This window comes from Chaetura pelagica, unplaced genomic scaffold, assembly GCF_000747805.2.
Source record: "Chaetura pelagica isolate M959 unplaced genomic scaffold, ChaPel_1.0 scaffold132, whole genome shotgun sequence".
Taxonomy (NCBI): Eukaryota; Metazoa; Chordata; class Aves; order Apodiformes; family Apodidae; genus Chaetura; species Chaetura pelagica.
In genome coordinates this window covers 1115882-1139863 of record NW_009952709.1, presented here as the reverse complement: position 1 = coordinate 1139863, position 23982 = coordinate 1115882, and the positions used below count along the sequence as shown (strand labels likewise).

Sequence of the window (23982 nt, the reverse complement as noted above, 5' to 3'; positions counted from 1 at the left end):
AGATCTGAAAGAGACAGCACAATCACTAGAAATAAATGAAACGGGGGGAGGGGAAATAAATCAAAGTCTCCTAAAATAATCTGAAGCTTTCAGGACTGACTCATTTCAGGGTAGTGAACTTAGGAACAACATGTAAGTGATGCTTTCTATACTGGACTTTTATCCTGGACAATAATAACTTTGAACTGATTTTTTAGCACGATACCAAAGTTTTAATGAACCCTGGCTCCCCACCAGTTGGATGGAAGGACTAATATGATCACAAGATTCATAAACAAAGAAGAATCATCCAAAAGCAGGAAATTGGTACCATTCTTCTGCTGTTTGATGGAAAATCTCAATTCAGTTCCAGCTTCTATACCTCTAAAAGAGGGCTGGCAAAAAGAGGAAAGAACTGGAAAATAGCCACAAAAATGACCCTGGATCTCCCAGGGAAGGCACAGAGAAATTCAGCCAGCTTAGTTTACTGAATCAAGGATTAAGAGAGTGGTTTAATCAAAGTGTAGAAGCAGGAAAGTTTCTGAAAAGGCAGGACTCTTATTTTTGCCAGCAAACACAGGCTAAGAGCCAAAGTTGCAAGTTAAAAATAGACAAAATAAAACTAGGGTAAGAAACCACCAAAACAATTTACTTAAGGATGTGGTGGGTTCTCCTTCATTTGAAATCTCTACAAGAAAAGCCACCAAGCCTTTTTAAAAGATCCTGCTGTTTACTACAGACTCAAAGTTCAGTTCCTCCTTTTCCTGTGTGTTTAAATAATTTCCCACAGCACAAGCAAAGATTAAGGCATCCAGAGAAATTTTTGGTCAAAAAGGAAGCACAACTTTTACCTTAAGGGTGAGGCAGCCCCTAGACAGTAAGCAGCCTGCATCTTAAACCCACCTCAGATGCCCAACCACTGCTTCAGGTGTCTGCTTTTTATTTCTTTAAGCCAAATACTGGGAGTGTCAGAGCTCTGGAGAGGCAAGTGCTCCCCAGCTTCACCTTCCACATCAGCAAACTTGGGGCATCTCCCAATCAAATTCTGCCTATGGTGGACTCTGCTGTCAGTCCCCTCAGGGAAGAGGATCCAAAGGGGTATTTTGGAAGCACCCAGCCCCAAAGGCTGCCCCCCAGGCTGCTGGAGCAGGACAACACCAACTACCTTCATGGAGGTGAAGTTCCGGGGCCGGTCGAACTGGAATTCCATTTCAACAAAGCCTGTGCTGAAGCTCTCGTTCTTCCAGCCAACGTAGTCATAGCCTGGCCACACACGGTACTGGTGGCTCTGGGTGAAGTCATCCAGCCCCAGCACACCATCTGTCAGCTGGCCCAGCCCCCCGTACAAGTGCCTAGCAGGAGAAAACCAACAGTCAAGGCAGAGCAGCAGCCAGGAGAGCTCCAGAGTGAAAGCACTCGGGTCCTTCCACTGGCACCAGGAAAACATGCATTTGTTTACTCTTAATCCATCCTGGACTGGAACTCATTCCCTGATTTTATGCAACCTCCCTTTATTTTGTTTGGGCTGGGCTTTTAAAACCCTTCCCTGCTTGGGAAAAGGCAGAAGTTTTTGCATTGATAGGAAGCACTGACAGCAAAGCCAAGTTTGAGCAGAGTCTCTTGAGAATGAAAACTGAGACTCCAGAAAATGACACTGTGTGCTCTCCAAACAGAGCTTTAATTGCAGCATTTCAGCATGGGCTGCATGGCAGGAACACTGCTCCATCCTCCTTGGGGGAGCCAGTGGGGAAAGTTTTGCAGGCAGGCACAGAAAAGCAGGAAAAAGAGCAGTGAGACCATGGGCAGCTCACCCAGCCACAGCCAGTTCTAACTGGGATCATTCCTGGCATTGCTCCTTGTGCAAGAGGAGAGAGCACCATCAGCTCCATCTCCAAGATTCCTGGCATTGCTCCTTGTGCAAGAGGAGAAAGCATCATCAGCTCCATCTCCAAAGCTGATCAAACCCTTCACCCAGGACCCTGCCTCGTTCCACTTCCTATCTGAGGCTGCAGAGCCCACTATGCACTTTTCCAGCACTGTAGGCAATACCAGATGTGGTGTCACTCCTGACCCAGCTGCCCTGTGGGTTCCACCCCTGGCAGGTCCCTTGTCCTAGAGCAGGAAGGTACAAACAGTTCAGCTGTGCTGGTGCCTGAGCTTGCTCTCTCGACTTCTTTCACTCAGCTGCCTCACCTGGGCTGTGGCTACATGCACCAAAGCTCTGCAAGTCCATTCCAGGAGAGCTCTGCTGTCACCAGAACATGCACAGCTAAGTGTCCCTTGACTCCACAACAGGACCAACTGAGGCAGAATCCTTCCAGGCCAGTCAGGGACATGACTTAGAGGTCAAAGCAGTTTGAAAGAGCCTTTGCTTAGCACTTTGGGTTTGGTGGTCACATATGTAGCTCCCTGACACTCCTCAGCAGATCCAGCTCCCTAAGCTAGTGCTGAACAGCTAAGAGCAAAACTTACATCTTTCTGCACATAAAAGCCTTTTTTCAATATCTAATCCTACTATATCAATGCAGCTTGAAAGCATCAGATATAAACTTGAAGACACTGTTACTCAGTATCTTGCAGCATCTTACAAGCATGAGGAATGTACTTTCCAGCCAGTTATTTTAACCTCCAGCATGACAGAACACGTTTACAAAAATCATCAAAACACAAAACAAATAAAATTTAAGTAACAGTAAAAAATTTCAGGAAGTTAATGACAACTGAAACAGGACATAGAATTAAAGCACCTTAAGACAATGACTGACACCAGGTCACTTATTAGTCACACTCCTGCACAGGCAGGGAGATGCTGCCTCAAGAAAGACCTCATGCCCAAGTTTGTCTGAGGTTTCAAGCAGTTGAAACACACTCAAATCTGCATTTATAGCAAAGAAAGTGATCCTAGTAAATGTCTGAAAGTTCAGCCACTTATTTAACATTTCAAATACAGACTCTTAATGAACTCTCCTTCCATGAGTGTCAACTATCGGGTAAACCAGACATCCCAAAACGTCTACAACATGCCACCCTATCTAACTCATCTCAGTGATGGGAAAAATTAACAGACCTTGTAGTGAGCTGTCAAAATCCAGTTACTTTAAGCTTTTGACTCCAAGCTGGAAAAGCATCATTCCCAAGAAATCTTTACAGTGAGTAATCAGCCACCTTCCTCTCATACCACATTGGTAGTGGTGCCTCTGCTGACCTGGAGTTTCTCACAGGGAGTGAGGCAGTTTTCCAAGTTGTTTCAAGTCCATCAGAGCTTTGTTTTCAAAAACAATATGTCAAATCTGTCCAGGAGCTCAGAGGTATCACTGCAGGCCTAGAGTTCAGGTGTTGCGCACTCTCTCGGATGCCCAGTTTACCCTGGAGACCTCCTGCAACAGTTTAAGATGCAGTCTGCTAGAGAATGCAGTTCAGATGTCAAACTGCAGAAGCAACAAAGGCAATGAAGAGGCAAAGAACCTTCATCTGCTCCAGGGATACTGGGTCTGTGCAGAGAGAAGGTCCAGCCAGCTCCCCCACTCCAATCTGGGGCAACAGAAGAGTAGCAGCACCTTATGATCTGCAGTATCAACGACAGCTTAAGGCTCTACCTGAACCATCAAAGAAATCAGTGCAATGAATATGGTCACAGTTAGTGACCAAGAACAATGAGGGCATTAAGGCAAATCAGACACATCAGGGGTGTGTCATTACATCATGCAAAGATGGAAGCTATGAACAAAGACAGCACTTAGCTATGTAAGGACACACTCTTCTCTTTTAAGAGAAGCACCAGCTTCTACTAACAAAAACACAAACTTCTTTCCTGCCAGCCTTTATCAGCTGAGGGAAACTAATCTGACACATCCTGAACCCGTGTCCTCCTTTAACAACGTGTCAAAGGGCCTGGGATAACAAAGCCACGATGCTTTGGAGAACTAGTAGGCTAGCTTGCAGTTCTGGAGGTCTCAAAGAAGTGTTTGGGATACAAGATACTAGGGAGAGGGTAAGTAGGAAGGAAGAGAAAGTTTGCACAGTGACCGAGAGAGAACAGGACGACTTCTCCCACCTGCGCTCCTGGTATCCATCATAGGTCGAGTCATTCAGATAAACGATGGGGAAGCCAGGAGCCGCTATTGTCCCTCCTTCAGGGATGCTATAGGATGCCAAACCATCTAAAAAAGAAGGCCATATACCTCAGAAATACAGCAGCAGCAGCCTTCCACCATCTCTGTCCATATGATCCTTTTATTTATGCTGTGGACCAACAGAAGCAGAATCCGTGGGCCTGGGATTCCCTCTGCAGACGTGGGACGCCCGCGAGTCCCAGTCAGTGTCATGTACAGATTCCTTTGCAGGGAGAGGCAGAGGAATTGGTACTTACCATACCAGACACAGCCATAGAGCTCCACCCTCATGCAGACAGTCATGGGCATCTCGGTCACCGGGATCACCCGGACGAAGCGCGCGATGATTGGAGGCCGAAGATCCTTCAGGACCACGTCGTACGTGTCGATGTTGCCTTGGATCACCTGGAGAAAAGATCCTTACCAGCAACTTCTCCCTCCTGTGCTGTCCATTTGCACAGTGGTGTACTTGGATCCTACCATTTGGGACTGGGGAGGTTCCCCGTGCAGTATCTGCAGGGGATTAGCTGCTGCTGCTCCCCTCCTCCTGCCTGGTACATGGCTCACAGGGTGCTGCTGTTTCACCTCCTGGCCACTGCACTGGACATACCAGGCACTATTCTGAGGAAGAGGAGGAAAGGCAGGTAGGAGATGAACGTACATGTGGACTAGATGTTGCAGAAACCTCCAGTTATTGGTGTGTAACCTCCTTTCTTCAAATGAGTTTCCATGTACACTCTGAGAGCAGGTAACTGAGCACCAGTGACCCAAGCGGAGGGTCCTGATGCCCTTTTCCTATGAGCCAACAGAATTCCAGAGATGCTGCAGCGTTTGGGGGATGAAGGTGCAAGAGCTGCATGGCAGGTGTCTCAAACTGAAGTGCTCACAGTCACCTCATTCTGCTGAAACAGTTTGACACAGCAGGGACATGCACCCTCCTCTTCCCCTCACAGTTCTGCAAACAGCCTACAACTCATTTGGACAGTGTGTGGGAACAGCTGGAGCTGTCACTGCCCCAGCAGTGGGCACAACTTGCCTAAGAGACTGATTTTTTTAAAAAGGCTATGGACCTGTGGAAACAGACTAAGAAGACTTTTGAAATCAAGTCTGAATTATAAATTTGAGGGCTCCTGTTCAAAGATGCCACTGGTGAGAAGGATGAACCAGACCCTGAGGTTACTCAAAAGACCACATGGATTGCAACTGTTGATGTAGAGGCAACTTTAAAAGACAAGGGAGGCCAATGAGGGAGAAGAAAGGTGGGCTTCCTCTTCATGGCAGCAGGGAAGATCTCCAAAGAGTGAATGTGGCTGAAGAGCTCACTGAGATGTGGAAGTCCTTATTGTACCACAAAAGGAAGCCACTCAAAAGACTGAATCTCCCTGAAGAGCCACTCAAAGCTGGTTGTTCTGGACCACACTAGCATAGCTGTGAAACAGTTTCCTGCACCTGGTTGCACAGCTCAGTAAAGGTGCACAGACCCAAGAGGTGACCAAAGAGCAGAAGGAAAGCCAAAGAGTGAGCTCACTTCCTCATCCTCTTCAGCTTCTCAACAGGCTTTTAATCTAAAGCCTCTTAATATCTCTTTTCCTAGGAGAAACATGACTTCTTCCAGTGAAGAAGGGACACATAAGTAATCTTCAGGAACCAAGTGACAGCAATTCACCCTTTCAGGGTTATCAACACCTTTCAAGTGTCTGATGGCCTCAGACAGGAGACCTGGAAGGCATCTAGGCTGGCTCCAAAAGACCTGGTTGATAAGAGATAAAACCCAAGAGGAGACAACATGTGGCAGAACACCCCACATCTTCATAAAGGGGTTGAACAGATCCTCTGGAGTTAGTGAATCCTGAGGGAGGCAGGTATGTCAAGCCAAAACGTCCTACATGGTCAAAGAGCTGGATAGAGGAAAAGGAAAAAACCTACAGCCACTCCTTGAGCACCTTTGCACCAGCTCTGTAAATGAAGAGCTGACATTTTTGCCTGTCCTGTACAGGTATCCCCTGAGGAGCAAAAGAGAAGATGCACTTTGCAAATCACCTCCACAAGGTGGGGTTGCTGCTGTTGAACACAGAGTCTCTCAGGGTCAAAAACCCCAAAGAATCAGTTGTACATGGAACAAAGTCAGCACCAGCTTCCAGTCCTGGCCACTACTGATGCCAACGTTCCCAACATTGATGCTGGTGGCAAACAACTGCAGGTGGCTGATACCAGAGGTCGATGTGGGAGCAGGACTCAACAGGGCACCACACAACACTAGTGCCAGTGGAGAGCACCACCCTTAGCTGGGCTCAGAGACAAGGGGACAACTTCACCCTTTGCCATCACTGACTAAATTAAAGCTGGGGGTGAGTTTTGTAGTGAGCAGCAGGATGTGCTACATGTCTGGTGACCCAACACCTGGTGCAGGGGTCTGTTGGGGTTTTCTTGCCTGAAGCCATTTGTGTGATCTCTTTGGACAGACATGCCAAGATGGGCTCACATAGTCATACTCTGAGATTTCAGTGACTGGGCATCTATCAACTGCATAGACCTTCCTAATGCATACAAGTAAGTAGATTAAGATCCTGCACCTCCATCTGGACCTCATTCCAAGGCTTGAATGACTTTACAGGACATTTTTACCAAATCATTTGGCCAGACAGCAGAATGCTTCTGAAAGATGGATTCACTAACGGATACCAGCAACACCTTTTGAAAAATGTGTCAAGGTCATCTTAGAGGAGCTGAAATGGCAGGAATTGCACCCCATTGTGTATGTTACATCCAGAACATCAGAACCAGAAGAGTAAAATCATCTTCTCTAAGAATACCAGCAGGGAAAACTCCTGGGTCTCATGTGATGGGGAACACGTACACGCACTGACAGAATCCATGTGGACTTCCACATACAGAATAGAACAGAGGATGGATCAATTTATATCTCTTGCACAGCTGAATACATGGTCATAACCTTGTTATGGACCAAGAGGGAGATCCTGCAAAACCTGATCCATCCTAAATCCACCTGACACTAAGATAGCCCTGAGAGACTGAGAACACTGCTCTGCCCAGGACTGGGGTGGGAGATGAGAAGCATTTAGCTGCTTGTGGTCACGTAACCAACTGAATTCTGATATAACTCCAGATATGGACAGACTTCAGCTAAGGAAGTACCAACCAAGAACAGTTAGGCCCAGGGAGTTTAAACTTCCCCTCCCATCCTGCAAACATGGTGTTGGCAGCACACACAGAAACAGGAGGGATGGGCAATATAACGGTAACGGCCAAACAGCAGATCAAAGGTCTGAGTGAGCAAATAATTCATTGACAAGCTGTAAGGTATTACCTGACACTGCAATGCAGGCCCCACTGAGCTTTCCAAAGCACCCCAGGGCTAGAAAGCATCACCACACCCAGGACCTATGGGTCTTAGTTCTTCAGACTCCACAAGCCAGCCCGAGGCAGGGTGGTCAGGTCAGATGAGCTGCAGATGAGAGAAGGGGATTCCTTCCCAGGAAGTTTAATAAGAGCTTATGAACATGCCCAGAGCACAGCCAGCACTAAGCTGTGTGCTCAGAGCTGGAGACAGCAAAACTCAATGGTGGTGAGGGGGGAAGCCTCTGAGTGTGTGTGCTCAGCACATTTCCTACCCTCTAAACTTTTTCCTCCTCACTGCTCCCTACCATCAAACACCCAGAATCTCATTTCCATTCCCTACCACTCCCTTCCTTTTTCTAATCACAAACTAGGCATCTGCTTTGCAGCTTCCAATTTAGAAGCAAGGGTCTGGCTGGTAGAAGGACATTCACATGGTGTTTTGAACATGGACAGAAAGGCAGTGAAGAGCCACAGTTTTCAGACACAGCAATGGCTGAGATTTGGGGCACCAGCTCAGGGGAACAACAGCCCAACAGCAAACATAGGCGTTAAGGCAGAGGACTCTGACAGAGAAGAGCCAGGATGAAGTACAACACACCAGGCAGGCTGTAGAGGATGTGCCCTCTACAGTCTAGTTCTCTGAGTTGATCTGTGTGCTGCAGGAGTCCCACTGCACTCACCTTCCTGCCCTGACGATCCTTCCAGGAGATCCAGCGCTCCCCGTTGCGTCTGTAGTCGAGCCGGTAGGCACGGGCGTATTCCTTCCCGGTGGCACGGGCGTGTCGGCCCTGGGTCCCAATCAAGGTGATGAAAAAGAGCTTGTGGAGGTCGATTTGAAGGAACTGTACATCTTTTGGTTCCAACAAGCCAGCTGGGCACCAGGCTCCGTCCCCCTCTTCCCTTTGTAACCTGAAGGAAAAAACCACACACACAAAAATAATGTCACTTCCAAGAGTTCATCCTTTCCAGGGACTGAGGAAATCCCTTGGAACTTTGAGAGTCGGCTCCGCCGGGTGCGGTTGTTGCCGGAGCCGGTAGGCACGGGCGTATTCCTTCCCGGTGGCACGGGCGTGTCGGCCCTGGGTCCCAATCAAGGTGATGAAAAAGAGCTTGTGCAGGTCGATTTGAAGGAACTGTACATCTTTTGGTTCCAACAAGCCAGCTGGGCACCAGGCTCCGTCCCCCTCTTCCCTTTGTAACCTGAAGGAAAAAACCACACACACAAAAATAATGTCACTTCCAAGAGTTCATCCTTTCCAGGGACTGAGGAAATCCCTTGGAACTTTGAGAACTGGGAGGAAGAAGCCAAAGCAGCAAGTGAGATCTGACAGCTGTCTAACAAATAGCTCTCTTCTTTGGGGTGATGTTCAACTGAGACTCACCAGAGGCCTGCAACCAATTTTCCCCTGTTCAGAACCCCCTCAGTTTCAGATACCTTTCTTTAACTCTTAGAAGTAATTTTTTATTTCCCAGACACTTTCACATTGATTGGAAACAACTATGCTATGTGGGTAGGTAGTTGCAAACTGCATGCTTTTTATCACCTTCCTGTTAAGTATACACTTACTTCTCCTAAACCCCACACAGTAAGGCTTGAACCTCTTGCTTGACCATCTCCTACAGCTCTTACAAGCACAAAGAGGAACTATCTTAAAAATAAATTTTAGAAAGAAAAGCTCTGCCCAGGTACAGATTATTCTGGCTCATCTCAATTTATCTTTCAGCTTTCCCTCATTCAGCAGCGTTGCCTGTGCAGGACACTGCTAAGTGTATGGGAAGGTCTCTGCTTCAAAACTGAGTGTTGTGGCACCAGCAGCAGAGATTAAGGCTTCTATCCTTGGAGATGGAGCAGAGCACTGTAGCCATCAGCAGGTGGAGCCACTAAAGGCAGCACAGCTTCACCTGGGCTCCTGCAGGCTCAGCTCTGCAAGCCACAAGGTGGTGAGAGTTTTAAATTTGAAAAACGTATATAGGCACAAAAAGACCATGTGGATTTCTCAGCAACAGGGGTTTTTTAGCCAACAGCTGAGTGCCTCTGTCTTCTGGACAGCTATTCTGTCTCTGGTGGGACCCATGAGTGCCAACCCCCATACATCAAAGAAGGCAGCACCTAGAAGGAGAGACAGAAGGTCAAGGCACAGGCTGGAGAAGATTTTTGCCCCAGGTTGGTCAGCTGTTCATACAAGACTTGCTAAAAGAAGCTATAAGAAAGGCAGGAAGAGTGACTGTGTAATGACAGGGACAGACATCTGCACAGGACAACTATGTCCTCTAACAAAATGAAGTCAGCTAGAGGGTGCCTTTGGGTCTTCACCCTGTGGACATCCAGCTGCCCTGGCAAAGAGATGATGGTAACAGATGGTAAGTTGATGCCTGAAGTATTTGCAGAACTGGAGACAAGCCATACCTTGGAGAACAAAATATATCTCCCAGTTTGCAGACCCACAGGCTTGTTCCAACTACATTAAAAACACACAACACTTTGCATCTTTGCTCTAGCAAAGAGAAAAAAAAATAAATGAAGCAGTAGCAGAGTTTCATGACTCTGGACTGCACAAATTCATCATAAAAATCTAAGTACCATAGTTAACCTGAAATTCATATCTGACTTGCACCAAAACTGTAGGAATGTTTGGTATCACCACAAACAACACTAAATAAACTTACAAATGTAAGTATTTTGCAATTCAGTTAGTAGCTTTGAGAGAAATGCCATTAGAAAAAAAGGGAAAGCCAGGCTCATGAGAGAGGCTGCAGTACTGCTTGATATTGAAAGAAAAATCCTTTAGCTGCTTTCTAACAATTCCTTAAGTCCACGGTTTCCAGGTTTTTGAGACCAAGTGGACACAGCCCATTTCCTTAATAGGATGCTTTTGAGAAGTTCATCCGCATAAATGACTTCCTATGATTCAGTTTAAAGCACTCAACAAGAATCCCAGGAGCACTGCCTCTAGCTGACATGTAAGTCACAAATCTATTAGATTTATTCACAGACTAGAGGTAGGTGAGGGTTGGAAGGAACCTCTGGAAGTCTCTAGTCCTGTCTCCTGCTCACAGCAGGGCTAACTCCAAAGCTACAGTGTGTTGCTGAAGGCCTTGTACAACCAAGCCCTGAAAATCTCCAGACCCTGAGACACCACCACCTCTCTGGGTACCTGTCCATGCCTTCATTTTCATGGGGAAGGATTTGTTTTTCTTAATGTTGTATCTGAACTTGTTGTATCTGAGCTTCTGACCATGACCACTGCCTCTTGGTCTTTCACCGTTCACGAGTTAAATTTAATATGGAAGCAGCGAACAAGTTCTTGAAGGTTTCTTTAAGGGAACTTCTTCCTCAATCACATCCTGGATAACTAGATGAAAAAAAGTGATCGTATTTTTTGTCAGGGCCTAACCTACCGTGCATACTGGGGTCCTGTGGAGTCATACCACTGGCTGGAAGCTGTGATGTCCTCATCTCGGATCGTCCCCTCGTGCATTCCCAAAGGGTAACGGCAGATAGCTGAGCGTGGGGACAGAGGCAAAAGATCAGCACCACGTCAGTACCAAACCACCAGACAGCTTTCATTAAAAGGCTATCGTGCCTAGGAAATAAACATGGTAATAATAAAATAGAGAATGCAAAGGATTAAATACTTCATAATTACCAGAAACTGAAATTGTAAGTAATGAAATACAATCCCAGCCAGGACAGCTCAGCAGAGTCCTGGCAAGGCAAAACTTTACAAAGGAACATTTTAAGAACATGGAACATACCAGTGTTACTGGTTGCATGGACCTATTTTACAATGAAAAATGACTTATCAATAATGATGAGAAAGGAAGCATTCATTAAATATTTTCCTTCTTCTTCTGGAATAAACCAGCTGCTTGACTTACATTCAAATAGGGACAATTATTATTTTCACCAGTCCAGTAACAAGTGAGAAGTTAAACAGCTTCTATTACAGATTACTAGACCAGTTTATGGAAACATCTGCTCTGCCCTGTCACTGCTGGTTACAGCTTACATTGGACCATCCACACTGCCCCTCCTGCTCTGTTCCCTGCCCCCAGCTCAAGTGGAGCAGGCATGAGAGGACTCTCACACTTGGTGCCTCCAGGGAGCACAAACACAAGTGGCTCAAGCCACGGAGCTCTACAAACTCAACCCACCAAAGAAAGTGCAGATGTAGTTTACAAATCCAAGCTGGCCAAGCTCTCTCCCCTGACACAAGATTTTTAACACATCTTGGAGTATTAAAGACGTTTCAGAAAACTCAAACCCTTAATATATTCATTAAGGCTCAGTATCCAAACCAGGCAAGATATTTTTGTCAGACCCACATCAACAGCAGATTAAAAAGCAAGTTATTGAGATCCTATAGATTTTTGGCCTTTGTCCTCTGAGCTCTCAGCAGCCCCACAACAGCCCCAGCTCCTCCCCTGTCTGCAGTAACACAGAAAAGTGCCAGCAGATGCTCCAATCACTCTGGAGTGGCATGTTTTGGCTGGCACCCTGAGAGCGATGCTGCCTGCTGCCAGCGCCAGGTCTGCTTGCCTGTCCCTCAGCGAGGGCACAGCCTTGGGTCTCTTCCTCACTTCTGTATCTGATAACTGCCACCAGACCTAGATAAAGCTGTTCACCAGGACCAGAAGCTACATGAAAAAAGAGGGGCATGAAACACACCTTGTTGTTACCACCATTCAGAACAACCAACCACGAGTCAAATAATTACCTGAGGTATTTTTTGGTGGAAAAAGATGATGGCAGGAGGCTGGGACCACAGCTCAGAGACACCCTACCTCCCAGGACCTAGTGGTAAGGAAGCTATTCCTGCACCTTCTGGTGTGCCACCACAAGGGATCTGCATGTGATTGACCTTGCTGCCACCCTCCCTCTTCTTCCTCTAGTTTTAATCATCAGAACCAGACAGCTACCCCAGTTCAAAGTGGGACGTGCTGGGAGGTGTATGGCTGGTAACAGGGAACACAGCAGTGTCTGCTGAGCCCCCCTAGAGGCATCACTTCACTTCTGGCTGGTGGCAGCACCACTTCAACCCTCTGCAAAGATCCACAGAGCAGGGGCAGAGCCAGACACAGTCAGAGGTCTCCACAGCCAGACCCAGCAGAGAAGATGAAAGCCCTGAGGGTAGCACTGCTGCCTCACCACACCTTCAGCCAAGCTGGAAAAGCATTAGCCTCGTTTATTTCACAGACTGTCTCCAGCTCAAACCACCTCGTTACAGGGATTTTTGCAGTACATTGCAGACCATTATTTTCCTCATTTCCATCATGACTATAACTTGCCAAATGCTGTAGGATAAGATGTTATGCTCTCCACAGGGACTCATAGGCTCATATCCCTATCTCCACCCTACATTTGTGCCAATGTCCTGGTTTCAGGCAGGTTTTTCCACCTTTCCTTCCACATCTCACTCTCCAGAACCTCTTAATGGCTGGAGAGCTGTGGCCTATGCTTTGCTAACTGGTAACTTGCTTCCCACAGCAAGCACAGTATCTCTGAGCCAGCCTAGAGCCAGGTTTGCTCTGTGGGACACATGGTCAAACTGATAAAGAGATAATCAGAGCTCAGGAGAAGCCTGAGACCACAGACCCTCTGAGTGGGCAGAGAAGGGGATATATCCACATGCCTGAGCCCTGCTAGGACTGTCAGGAGAAGCATTTCACTCCAGTACAGCTGTCAAGTAAGACTGGCCAACTCAGTCCAGAGAAGGACATTCAGGGACTATGTGAGTGATGACACTTACTTGAATTCATTATGTTTGTATGCATTCACCGTAAGGGGGCAAAGAAAGGTTGAGAACAAACACAGGAAAGGTGGGAGATAAAAGTCTTCTCCCAGCCTGGCAGCTCCCTACCAGGGTTGACTTCAGCACCAGATGGCTCAGGCAGTGAGGCCAACAGCAGCATGCAGAAGATCATGGTAGCAACCGGAGGTGCCGCGCAGGGTCAGACGGGTGCGAGTCCTTCAAAGACAGGAGCTGTCATCTACATTTCTGAAAGACAAAGCAAAGAGAGAAGATGAGAGTCCTCCAAAGGCAGGACTTCTCTGTGCTGCAGACTTGCTATACTGTCATTGCCTCGTGATGGGTTGGGCAATCTTCCATGCCTTCAAGTGTCTTGAGTACTCAGCCCTGCTCTGACTCATCACCTGATCAGTAAAGAATTAATGATTGCCTGACTGGCTATACCATCCCTAGAACTATTAACATAATTCAGCTTGTAGGAGCTCAGTTGCCATGACTACTATGCAGACATACTTTCTTAACTGCTCTTAACCAAGTCCAGTGCAAAGTGATCTCTCCCCATCGACTCTTCGCTTTCCCTATTGTATTAATAGTATTGAAGCTGCATCTAGAAGGAACCTGAATGGTCCAACCAGGCTCCCCAAGGGGGCTTATCCACCCAGCGCACACCTCTCCCTTCACCAGCTCTCTCCTCCAAGTAGCCATGTGGGCTCTCTGGAACTTGTCACACAGCCTGAAGATAAATGTCTAAAAGAGGGTGAAAATAATCTCTCCCTACATGACCACGTTGCTGCCAAAAGAGCATGTGCACTCACCATGCAAGCACACTTAATTTCCTGTTTGGAAACAAGGAAAACAGCAAAAGGCTTAAATGCTGGCAATTTCAGTGGAAAGCTATGATAACACCTAAAGTAACACAAGGTCATATCAGCAGAGTTATGTGAATTCTTTGTGTCCACATTCACTACAAAGAGCCTCAGGAGGCTCCCATCCTGGAAGCCAGCTCTGCAGAAGGCAGCTTAAAGGCTCTGCCTCTTACTGAAACATCAGGCAAAAAGAACACAACCAATCACTAAACGAAATGTTGACATGAGCAGAGGGTGTTTGCTCAGAAACCCTCAGAGTGGTAGTAAAAAGGCAAAACTGAATGTTAGGATTTGTTAGGAAAGGAAGAGAAGATAAAGAAAGAGACCATCACTATGGAAGTGCATACATGCGTGTAAAAATACCAGAGCATCAGATGCCATTAGCTCAAAGATTTGTAACAAAAGGCTGTATTTTTTCCACCCCACATAATTAAATTGCACAGGTCACAGCCCTGAGTTGCCAAGGATACCAAAACAATTGGTTATATTCACAACAGAAAGACACACCACGGCTTCTTAAATCCAAAGGTAAAAAACCTTTGGCTCAGGAAATCCCCCAGCTGCGGATTGCTAGACGCCCAGAAGCTAAATCAGGGTTAGAATCACTGAGGCTTGCCCTGTTTTTATTCTCTTTCCTAAGGATTTGCTACTGGCCATTGTCCCTGCTGGATTCAGTCAGAAAAGATGGCTCTGAGCCTGAAAAACAAGTAAGGGCAGCCTTGGGAAACAAGCCAAACGCTCATGCAGGAAGAGAAACTACTGATGGGTGGGTGTGCCCAGTGCTGGGACAGGCCAAGAGACAACACAAGCAAACCCAAAAAAAGAGGCTAAAACAATTTCCAGCCCCCCAATTCTGCTTCAGCCACCTCTTGTGCTCCACGGGAGCACCCTGGCCAGGGCTGGGAGGAGGGTGACCACAGGGTTCTGTGATTTTGCAGCATCTTGGGTAGTGAGCGTGCAAAAGCAAAGCACTGGAGAGAAAAAGCAGCCCACATCTCAGCAGGAGGGGCTGCCCATCAGAGAAGAGGTTTAGACCAAGGACTCTCAAGCTGTGTGTGCATTCAAGGTTGTCTCTCCCCCTGAAACGGAGGGGAGGGGTTATCTCTGATGGAAACACAACAATTCCCACCATCCCATGATAGACTATGTACCACAGAGCAGCAACTTCTTGTAGCCATGTGGAGGGAGATTTTGTAAAGACATTTTTGCAGCAGAGTTGAAGAAAGACCAGGTGGATGCTCATCTATGCTGGCAGTTTGCTAGGGTGGCCCAGAGGCTCCCAAAGCAGGGAGGAACTGTGGAGGGTTCAGCCCTAGAGGAGACTGCCCTCCCACAGGACCTGAGAAACTTGAGTGTCAGGAACATTTAGGCTCTAACTTCAGCCATATTCCTGCAGGAGGTGATGGGAAACATGGCAGAGACCTGTTTGGTGGTGTATGGTGTGCCAGGCATGGCCCAGCTGTCTGCCCACTCTGTGAGTGTAGCCTGGGCTGGAAAAGATCTAGACCAGCCACAGAACAGAGCTGCAAGTTGCTGAGGAGACCCTGGTAGGAGAACAGCAGCTTAGAAACATCTCCCAGGTGAATAAAAGCTGCCAGCTATTACGGGAGCCCTCAGATGGCAGAGGATGAGCACACCCATGTTCCATGTCCTCATCATCCCCTTCAGAGTCCAGAAACTGAGCCTGGCAAGCAGGCAGCTGTCAAGACACAGGCCAGCACCCACCCAAGCACCCTGGGAGCTCCCTCTGCAACATGGGCAGGGTGAAGGGAAACGGTGGTCAGAAAGCACTGAAGGAGAATCACACCTGGCTCTGGGGACCAGAGCCTGCTGCTGAAGCAAGAGAGAAATGACAGCAACCACAGACACCTCTATGGGCTTCCCAATTGATCCAAAGGCCCAGCAAAGAAGCACCACCAGCAGGGAGGCAGGTGCCTGCAAGGGAGCACAGAGCCCACACCCTAGTCTGGATCAGCCACCACCCCAAGAAAAACTGAGTCTTAGCATAAGGATTTAGTCTTCTGACAAAAGAGTAGATGTGCTAAGTCTGTCATCCTCTCAAAACAACATGTGAGCAAAGCCATGACAGTGGCCACCAGCAACCCACCAGTGATGTGTAACACAAACAGCAACATTATCTCAATTGAGCAGGCACAACCCAAACACCATAATTTAAGCACCTATTTGCTTTATGCAAAGCTCACCCCACAATTCTAACTCACACCTATTGTGTTGCCACCGAGCCAGTGACATCATTTAACCACTTGAATGCAACACTCAGGATGTCAAATTTAACAAGAGGGGAGAAGGAACAGGGTGGAGGGTGGACAAGGGAAGTAGTACAGAAATGTCCAAGCACCATGTCAGCTCCTGCCCTGAGCCAGCAACGGGCACTGGCTTGGGGTGGCTTAGGTCTGTCCCACCTGTCCTGTGGGCTGGAGGGTTCCCAGGGTACTTGATGGGTACATGGAGCTCAGCAGATCAAACAGAAACAGGGTAGCTTGGGGGAACTGCAAGCCACAACTGGAATGTGGGGCCATAGAGGCTCGTCTGACCTCCAGGAGGGGAAAGAAAACCTTCAGAGCTGGCTCTAGAGCTCACCTGTGCCTCCAGACCTGGCTTTCAATTTGGTCCTTGCCTAAAGAGCATTCAGGATGAATCCTCTTGGAACAACACATCCATCTCCACTGATGACAAAGGGAACCTGAATGTTTGGTCTGGACTGGCCTCATCACTCCCAGGTGGCAGTGACAAGCTATGTCTCAGCCTCACACAGGGACCCAGCAGCTGGGTTCAAGCTGTGCTGAGTTTGCTTTTCCCACCACACTTGGTTCCCAGACCTGGACCACCAAAATGCATGTCTGGGTGTCCCAGGAGAGGTGCTGCACACAGTGTCATTTCTAATCTCCTCCAGAGAAAGGACAGCAGGAGTGTTTTTCACTCCCATCTCATAACTGAGAGGAGCCTCAGCTCAGGAGCTCATCCTGCTGGAACCTGCTGTTTGAAGATCTACTGATGTTGATTTCTGCTGAGTCTGTATCTCAGGCTAGTTGTAGATTGGATTCCCAAAGTGCACTCTTCCAGTGCTAGAATACGCTGGAATATACTACTAACTACAGGCCTCTGTACAAGCTGCTTGGAAACCATCCTCCTAATGATTTTTTTCTGGGTAGACAACTCGATGCTTCTCTTTGTAGCTCTTTCAATTGCATTAGCCTTCCCTGTTGTACTCATGCCTTTCTTCCTGCCCTGCCCACACATACACAGCAAGTGCCAAAACTGCAGCACAAGCCCGAAACCAGCAAAAACAGGATTAGCAACATCCTCACAGAGACAAGAAAGTGTTAAACTCTGTTCTCAGGACTGAATGGATCAAGTTGCTAATTGCTAACAGCTGGCTGCAGGAGAATAAAATCCTGTTACAATCATTGTGAGAGTGGAAAAAAAAATACATACTAGCTGAAAAACTCACAAAGAAATGCAAAAGAGGGCAGTTTTTCCCAACATAGCCAGCAGAGACCATGTGTAACAAGCCTCTCCCCAGAGCAGCCATGTCCCCAGCCCAGCTCAGGGCCTGAGAGCAACAGCAGGAAGGAGCTATTCTTTAGTGATGTGCATGAAGAAGGTGGGAATTGGAGCTCCTCCAGGTACTGTTCTCCCTCCAGAGATCCATTATGGAGGTCTGGCACATTTGCGAGCCTCTCTAGATCCCAACTGCAACAGGCATTTGTTTTAACTGGTTCCTTCGCAGATCATTAGCTCAGAGCAGGACATCAGGGGCTGCTGCAGGAATCCTGTTATGGATGCCCAGCACCATGCCAAGAAACTCCAGAGTCACCATCAAGACTCAGAGCTGCACTCTCTGTGCAATACAAGAGGATCTATCCTCAACCAAAGTGTCCTCAGAAGAGGTTCAGGAACCATCAGGAGGACTAGACAGTATCTTCCAGCATTCCTAAAGGAATTCAAAGAGAAAACTGAACAGTTACTAACTGGGACAATACCCGGAGCCTGAAGTAACAGAGGCTGGAAAGTGTGATTTTCATTCTTCTGGCTTCAGTACGACAGTAGAACATTTCTCTTTGCCTCAGAGTTTATCTGAGACACCCCAAACCCACCCTACACCTAGCAGTCTTCCTCTGGAGTTCAACACTACCAGCCCATGCAGCTCCAGTTCAGACGGAACAGAATTTGCTGCTGCAAATGCTTATCAGCAAGAATTCTGATCACCTCTTCAAATGTGTTGCTTGGTTTGCAATTCAAATACTTCTCACTGCTGGTATCAATTCTGGTTTTTTAATAGGGCTTTTATGCCCCAGTCATCTCCTTCCTATACATCCCTATGTACCATTAACAATGATTCCACCTTTCCAACTTCAATAGCACATGTAAAGGGTGCACAGGGACAAAAATCTTATGGAAAGGTGGTAATTTCTAAGGAAAACTGCCATAAGATTGGAAAAGGCAGAGCAGGCCTGCTGGCCTGGGAAGACAGCCACCCCAATGGATGGGACCAGTACCAGGACAGCCATGCATATGTGCAGGAGCCCTGCAAGCAGGTGGCAACAAGTTTTCCCTTAGGTGAACTTGAAATGTGGTCTCCACGGCCAACCCCATGTTCAGTCAACCAGGCAGCACAGGGAGAGGCCTCTGCATGACACAAGGGTGTCACCTGGGCAAATCAAGTGCAAACAGTGACATAAAAAAATCAACACATCAGACAACAACAGAGGAGCTTGGCAAGTCCAGCAAGATCCTGGCATGAAGCATGAGCTGCAACAGTTCTTCAATATGGGCACCAACAGAGATGGCCAGGAAGAGCCATGGCAATGTTAGGAAGGTGGTGGGGGATATAGGGAGGAGCAGTGACACCACAAAATTATGTCCAGATAGGACTGCCCTGAGGCTGAGAAGGGTTTGAACCTCTTTTTCCACATCGTAGCCAAACATCTAATGGCGCTATTGTGAAAAAAACTGACACCTCACTCTTGCTAGATTTTAGGAGAAGACCAGCACTGCAGTCACCCATGACACAGCCATTTAACACTGGGTTCAGCCAGGACCTAAGCTTGGAGGGGTGCCTTACCTACAGCCTGGACAGAGATGTGGGTGTTTATGCAAAGGAGCTGGAGACCCACAAATCCTCTAACATTTTCCCATTGCCTGTTGGCCAGTCCCACAGGAGTGGGGTGTCCTGGCTTTGTGAAACTGCACAGAGCACATTGAGCACAAAACCCAACGTAGGGATACTTGAACAAATGTAATTTAATCCATCAAAGTAACAAGGCCCAAATTAGAAACCATTAGAAAGGCAAAGCCAAAGACAAGGAAATGCAATTCATTGTATTAACAAGAAGAGGTTTTTAGCTCAGCTAACTCAAAAATGTAGCTACCCTTTCCCATAAACTCCCAGGGCAAGGATTCTCTGTGCTTATCTCAGCTGAGGAACCTGGAGGAACTTCCCAGGACCCAGGCAGGCCTGTCAGGCATGTTGTGACTTTACACAGGACATGAACACACACTGTCCCCCAGGAACCTGAAATCTAAACCCAGCAGCAGGGGCAGGGGGAGTCTCACTGAACTCCAGCAAGCCCCCCAAAAGACTGGTCCCCTCAGCTGAGGAGAAGCCTCCAGGATCCAGCCCTGTATGACAGGTGATACATGGAGGGATGAAGTGGCAGGAGAAGATGAACCCAAAGCCAAAGCCCCAATTATCTCCCTTCTCCCTGAGTAGCTGTGATCACTGTCCCTTGTCAGAGCTTCCTTCCCACACAGAGCAGGCACCAGAAAGTACCTGGCACACAGACATTTTCACTCTATTCCTTACAATGGCCTCTCTCTCCAGCTTTTTTTTTTTAGGAGGTTACTTTATTTTCTTTTTTTTAAACTATCCTTAAAATACATCAACTCCAAGTTAGCAACAGTTCTCTCAAGACCTACAACCTTCCACTGTGAGAGTCTCACATAGCAACCATATATCTGACATGTTAACCACACAGATGACAGATGAAGTATTAAGAGCACTCAATCTAAACCACCTTCCTCCCTCCCTGTTCTCAAGGGGCTCCCCCATAACCTTTTACTTAATTGTACTCAAACTTGCATTGAGAGGGAGATCAGGTTACTGAGTCACAGAATTACTCAGGCTGGAGGAGATCCTCAGGAGAGGATCTAATCCCACCTCCTGCTCAAAGCAGGGTTAGCACCAATTTCCAAGCAGCTTGTGCAGGACTTTGTCCAGCTGGGTATTAAAAACCTCCAAGGATGGAGGCTCCCCTCTGGACAACTTCTTTCACTGCTTGACTGCAGAGGGAAAACTTCCCCCTTCCTTACGCTAAGGCAGAAGCTCCTGTTACTTCACTCAATGATCATTGTCAGCCCTCCTGCCACACACCTCAGTTAAGGGCTTGTTTCTGTCTTCCTGATCATCCGCTCTTGAGTATCTCAAAGCCTTCTCTTGTCCTGACTAAACCACTCTGGCTCCATCAGCCTTCTCAGTGAAGCCAAATTTCAGGATAATATACTTAATACTTAAAAATAAAAAATACTTAATATTTTATATTTATAAAAATACTTAATATTTTCTCCCAAGTCACCATTTGTGCAACCAAGGCCCATCCAGGCAGTGGAGCAGCTCGGGCTGGGTTTTGCTGTGATTCCCACCAGCTTCTTCATGGAAGGATATCTGAGTTAGTCCCACACCAGAGCTTGGCTGGAGCACTACTCCATAGCCCTCTGTAAAGCACTGCATGGATCACATTCCCACTGGGAACTATTTTTGACAGGTATCAGGTGGCACTTGTAAATCAACCAACTCAACATAGTAGTGAAATGGAAGCTGAGACACTGCCACTTGGGCACAGGAGAGGGCAGGACTGCTCACACCAGCAGCCAACACAAGACAGGGTACCACCAAAACTGCTCAGGAGGGTGTTGGGCTCAGAGCCCACCAGCTACCAGCAGTGGTGGGGTACCCTAGCAGAGGGTAAGGATATGTCAGGGATCAGACAAGGGGGACCTGCCTTCACTGCTCTGCCCAGGAGCTGCCCCAGGGACCTGATAGGCTCCTGCTCCCAAAGCAGAGTCCCTTCAGCCTCCTGGGAGCTTGTAGGGTCTGGTCAACAGCAGCAGAACTTCATCAGGATCCAGGTACATGTCAAGGCAGTTACTTTTGGCAACCAATCCAGCAATCTCATTAAAGACCACAACCTGAAGACTTTTTGGATGTGATCTGCTTTCCATCAGAGCACACGGATCACTGAACATGTTCTTTCTTTAATGTAACATTGATTTACTAATGCACCAGCTTCCCCAGCTCTGGCTCTGGATGGAGGTTAGTCCCAACTGCCTGCTGGTTACCTGCTCCCACTCTGCTTCAAAACATTGCCATAACATGTCTTCCCCAAACTTCTGGAACTCCTTCGGTCTTCCCAGATTTATTACACTGCAGCAGCCAGGATTCAGGAAGCTGCTTTGCCAATTTGTTCTAAACAAACAGGTTCCAATCTTGTTCAAGTTTCAAAGACTTTAAAATGGTATCTTGTGTTTAACACCCTCTCTCTTTACCAGTGCAGAAGGTATTTCTATATCCTCATAAAGGACAGCATATTGTCCAGCTTCTCCTCAAGCATGGAGAGGTTTTACTTTTCAGCATTATTATTAGCAATGAGGTGTTTGGTTTTTTTACCTTTCCCAACAATAGAAACACCACTGATTACATTTATTTTGCTATATAGGTATTAAATATTTCTCACTGCCCTGAGATACTTGCTACATTTCTCCAGTTATCTTTAGCTTTCCTTTTAAGTTGTCTACCTTCCAAAGTACTTCTTTTACAGTAACTGCTCCTTATCTACAACTTTTATTTGCAAATTGCTCCTAGTTGATTATTTTAAAGATAAAAAACATGATTACTGGGACAGACTCTTTGCAAAACCAGAAGGGAAGCAAACCAAGTCACATGGAGCAGCACATAGTACCCAGCACCAAGCTGCTGGATTTTGCAAGGGTGGAAGCCAAACTCCAAGAGATGGTTCAGTGAAAATCAAACCAGAAACACTATTTTGGAACATCCACTAATTTAGCTGGCCGTCTAGTTTCCATCAAACCACCACAGAAACGCTGATGCTACCAAAAGCTACTTTTTATGTGTTTTGTAAAATGTCTCTTCGTATTCATAAAACAAAAATTCAGTGCACCTGTCACTGGCAGCCAGACCTGAGCTCCTGGAACACTACTGGCTCTGCTGTAATCTTACCAAAAAAAGGTGTTTATAAATGTGAAAAGCCACACTGTAAAAAAACCCAACAGAACATCAGACTTGAAGAAGCTTTTCCAACATCAGAAAAAGGCAAAAATTAGCATCACTTATTGCATTCCACAGATCAAAATCACAACCAACACTAAAAAGCAGCAAGTGGAAAGTGTTCCTGCCCTCCCAGGGCACACTGGCCTGAGCCAGAGGGGACAAGGCTGCCCCCCCACCAGGCACCACCTCTTCAGGGGCTGAGCAGAACATGCATCAGTGCATCCAACCCAGAAAGCAAAGTCTGGGCACACACACAGCTGTTACATTCTGCTTAAACAAACTTTGCTTATGACACAAAGTGCTTTTAAAGTTTAATTTCTAAAGTGCCTGGCAAAGATGGGAGCAGCGAGTGCAGCACCTACAGAAACTGTTGCATCAAGCCTGGAGATTCCAGTGGGGATTTCCAGGCAAGTCCATCCATCTTCTGCTGGGTTAACTATTGACAACTCCACAAAGCAAAATTTAACTTCTCACATACAGAGGTGAAATTACCATTAACCAAATGTTCCAGCAAAATACCCAGCATGACTACAGACAGTTCAGAAAAGATCTTTGCTTGCCCCAGTGTATTTCAAGCAATCAAACCACACACTTTGCTTACAAAGGAAAAGACAAGAACGCTGAAAATGCTCTAGCAGCACTTCACAGCTATGGAAAGCCAGAATTCTGATCCCATTTTCTCCAGAAAAATTTCTAGACCAGAAAACAGGAGCCCACAGAGATGCAGTAAGATGTAACAATTACACAGAAGGCAGGTAGCTGTAGGAAAAATCCTGGGACTGTTTGAGGCAAACAGGAGAGAAACAGAAGAAATGGGGGGGGGGGTTGGGAAGAAATATGTCAAATAATAAAACCTAGACCAAAAAAAGGATCCCATTTACCTCTTTTCCATATTGAAAATGGACTGAAATTAAAACCCAACAAATTCAAACTGAGTAAATTAAATTCCACAGCATACCATGCACATTAAGCCTCTAGGACATATTGCCACAGAGCAATGTGGGAGTAATGCAATAAAAAACTGGAAGTGGATCTACATAAGAAGAACATCTGTGATTCCATTAGCAGAGTAAAAGAAAGAACACACTGGATATAAATTTTCATCCAGCCAGGCATAAGCAAGCCAGTAATTAATGTGACCAGAAGGTTCTCTCCTATACAGGCAGGTTATTCCACATTTGCCTGCATCCAAGCTCTTGGGATTTTCTGTGCCATGTGCCAAGCAGCCTCTGCCCGAGATAAGATGGGTGCCTGAGTAGGTGGGCCATGATCTAATCCAGTTTGGCAAGCTCCACAGCTCTCTGTGGAGATTGTCTTTCAGTTTCTGGAAGCTTATTGTGAAGCTTCTCAAGAAGAGAAACAACACTACCCACCTTTCTCTTTCTTTTTTTTAGCAGTGATTATCCTCTCTTGACACAAAAAGGGCAGATGAAATTTCAGCCAAACCTATTCAATAAATACCCGAGCAATAAGTGACTCTGGTGGAAACCTGGCTGTTTTGGAAAGTTCTCAGCCCCTGAAAAAAATGAACTTACTGGAGATATAATCAGCTTTTATCTGGAAGGGCTGCCACTGGACAGTAAACCTAACAACACGGATTCTAGGGA

General features: G+C 46.8%; 1 protein-coding gene across 2 annotated transcripts in view; it reads right to left on the bottom strand.

Moving 5' to 3' along the window:
• Window positions 1-17390, bottom strand: part of LOC104385811 (discoidin domain-containing receptor 2-like) — a 34249-nt gene extending 16859 nt beyond the window's left edge. Inside the window, exons 1-8 of one of the 2 annotated variants that reach the window (XM_009994309.1) lie at window positions 17367-17390; window positions 17023-17037; window positions 13313-13337; window positions 10851-10953; window positions 8132-8360; window positions 4349-4496; window positions 4034-4139; window positions 1145-1331 (exon numbers count right to left, since the gene is read on the bottom strand). In XM_009994309.1, coding sequence (XP_009992611.1) covers window positions 1145-1331; window positions 4034-4139; window positions 4349-4496; window positions 8132-8360; window positions 10851-10953; window positions 13313-13337; window positions 17023-17037; window positions 17367-17390 — 837 coding nt within the window. Of the gene's footprint in view, window positions 1-1144; window positions 1332-4033; window positions 4140-4348; window positions 4497-8131; window positions 8361-10850; window positions 10954-13312; window positions 13464-17022; window positions 17038-17366 lie in introns of those variants that run through there. The other variant, XM_009994308.1, reaches the window with a different exon arrangement.
• Window positions 17391-23982: the final 6592 nt, after the last annotated feature.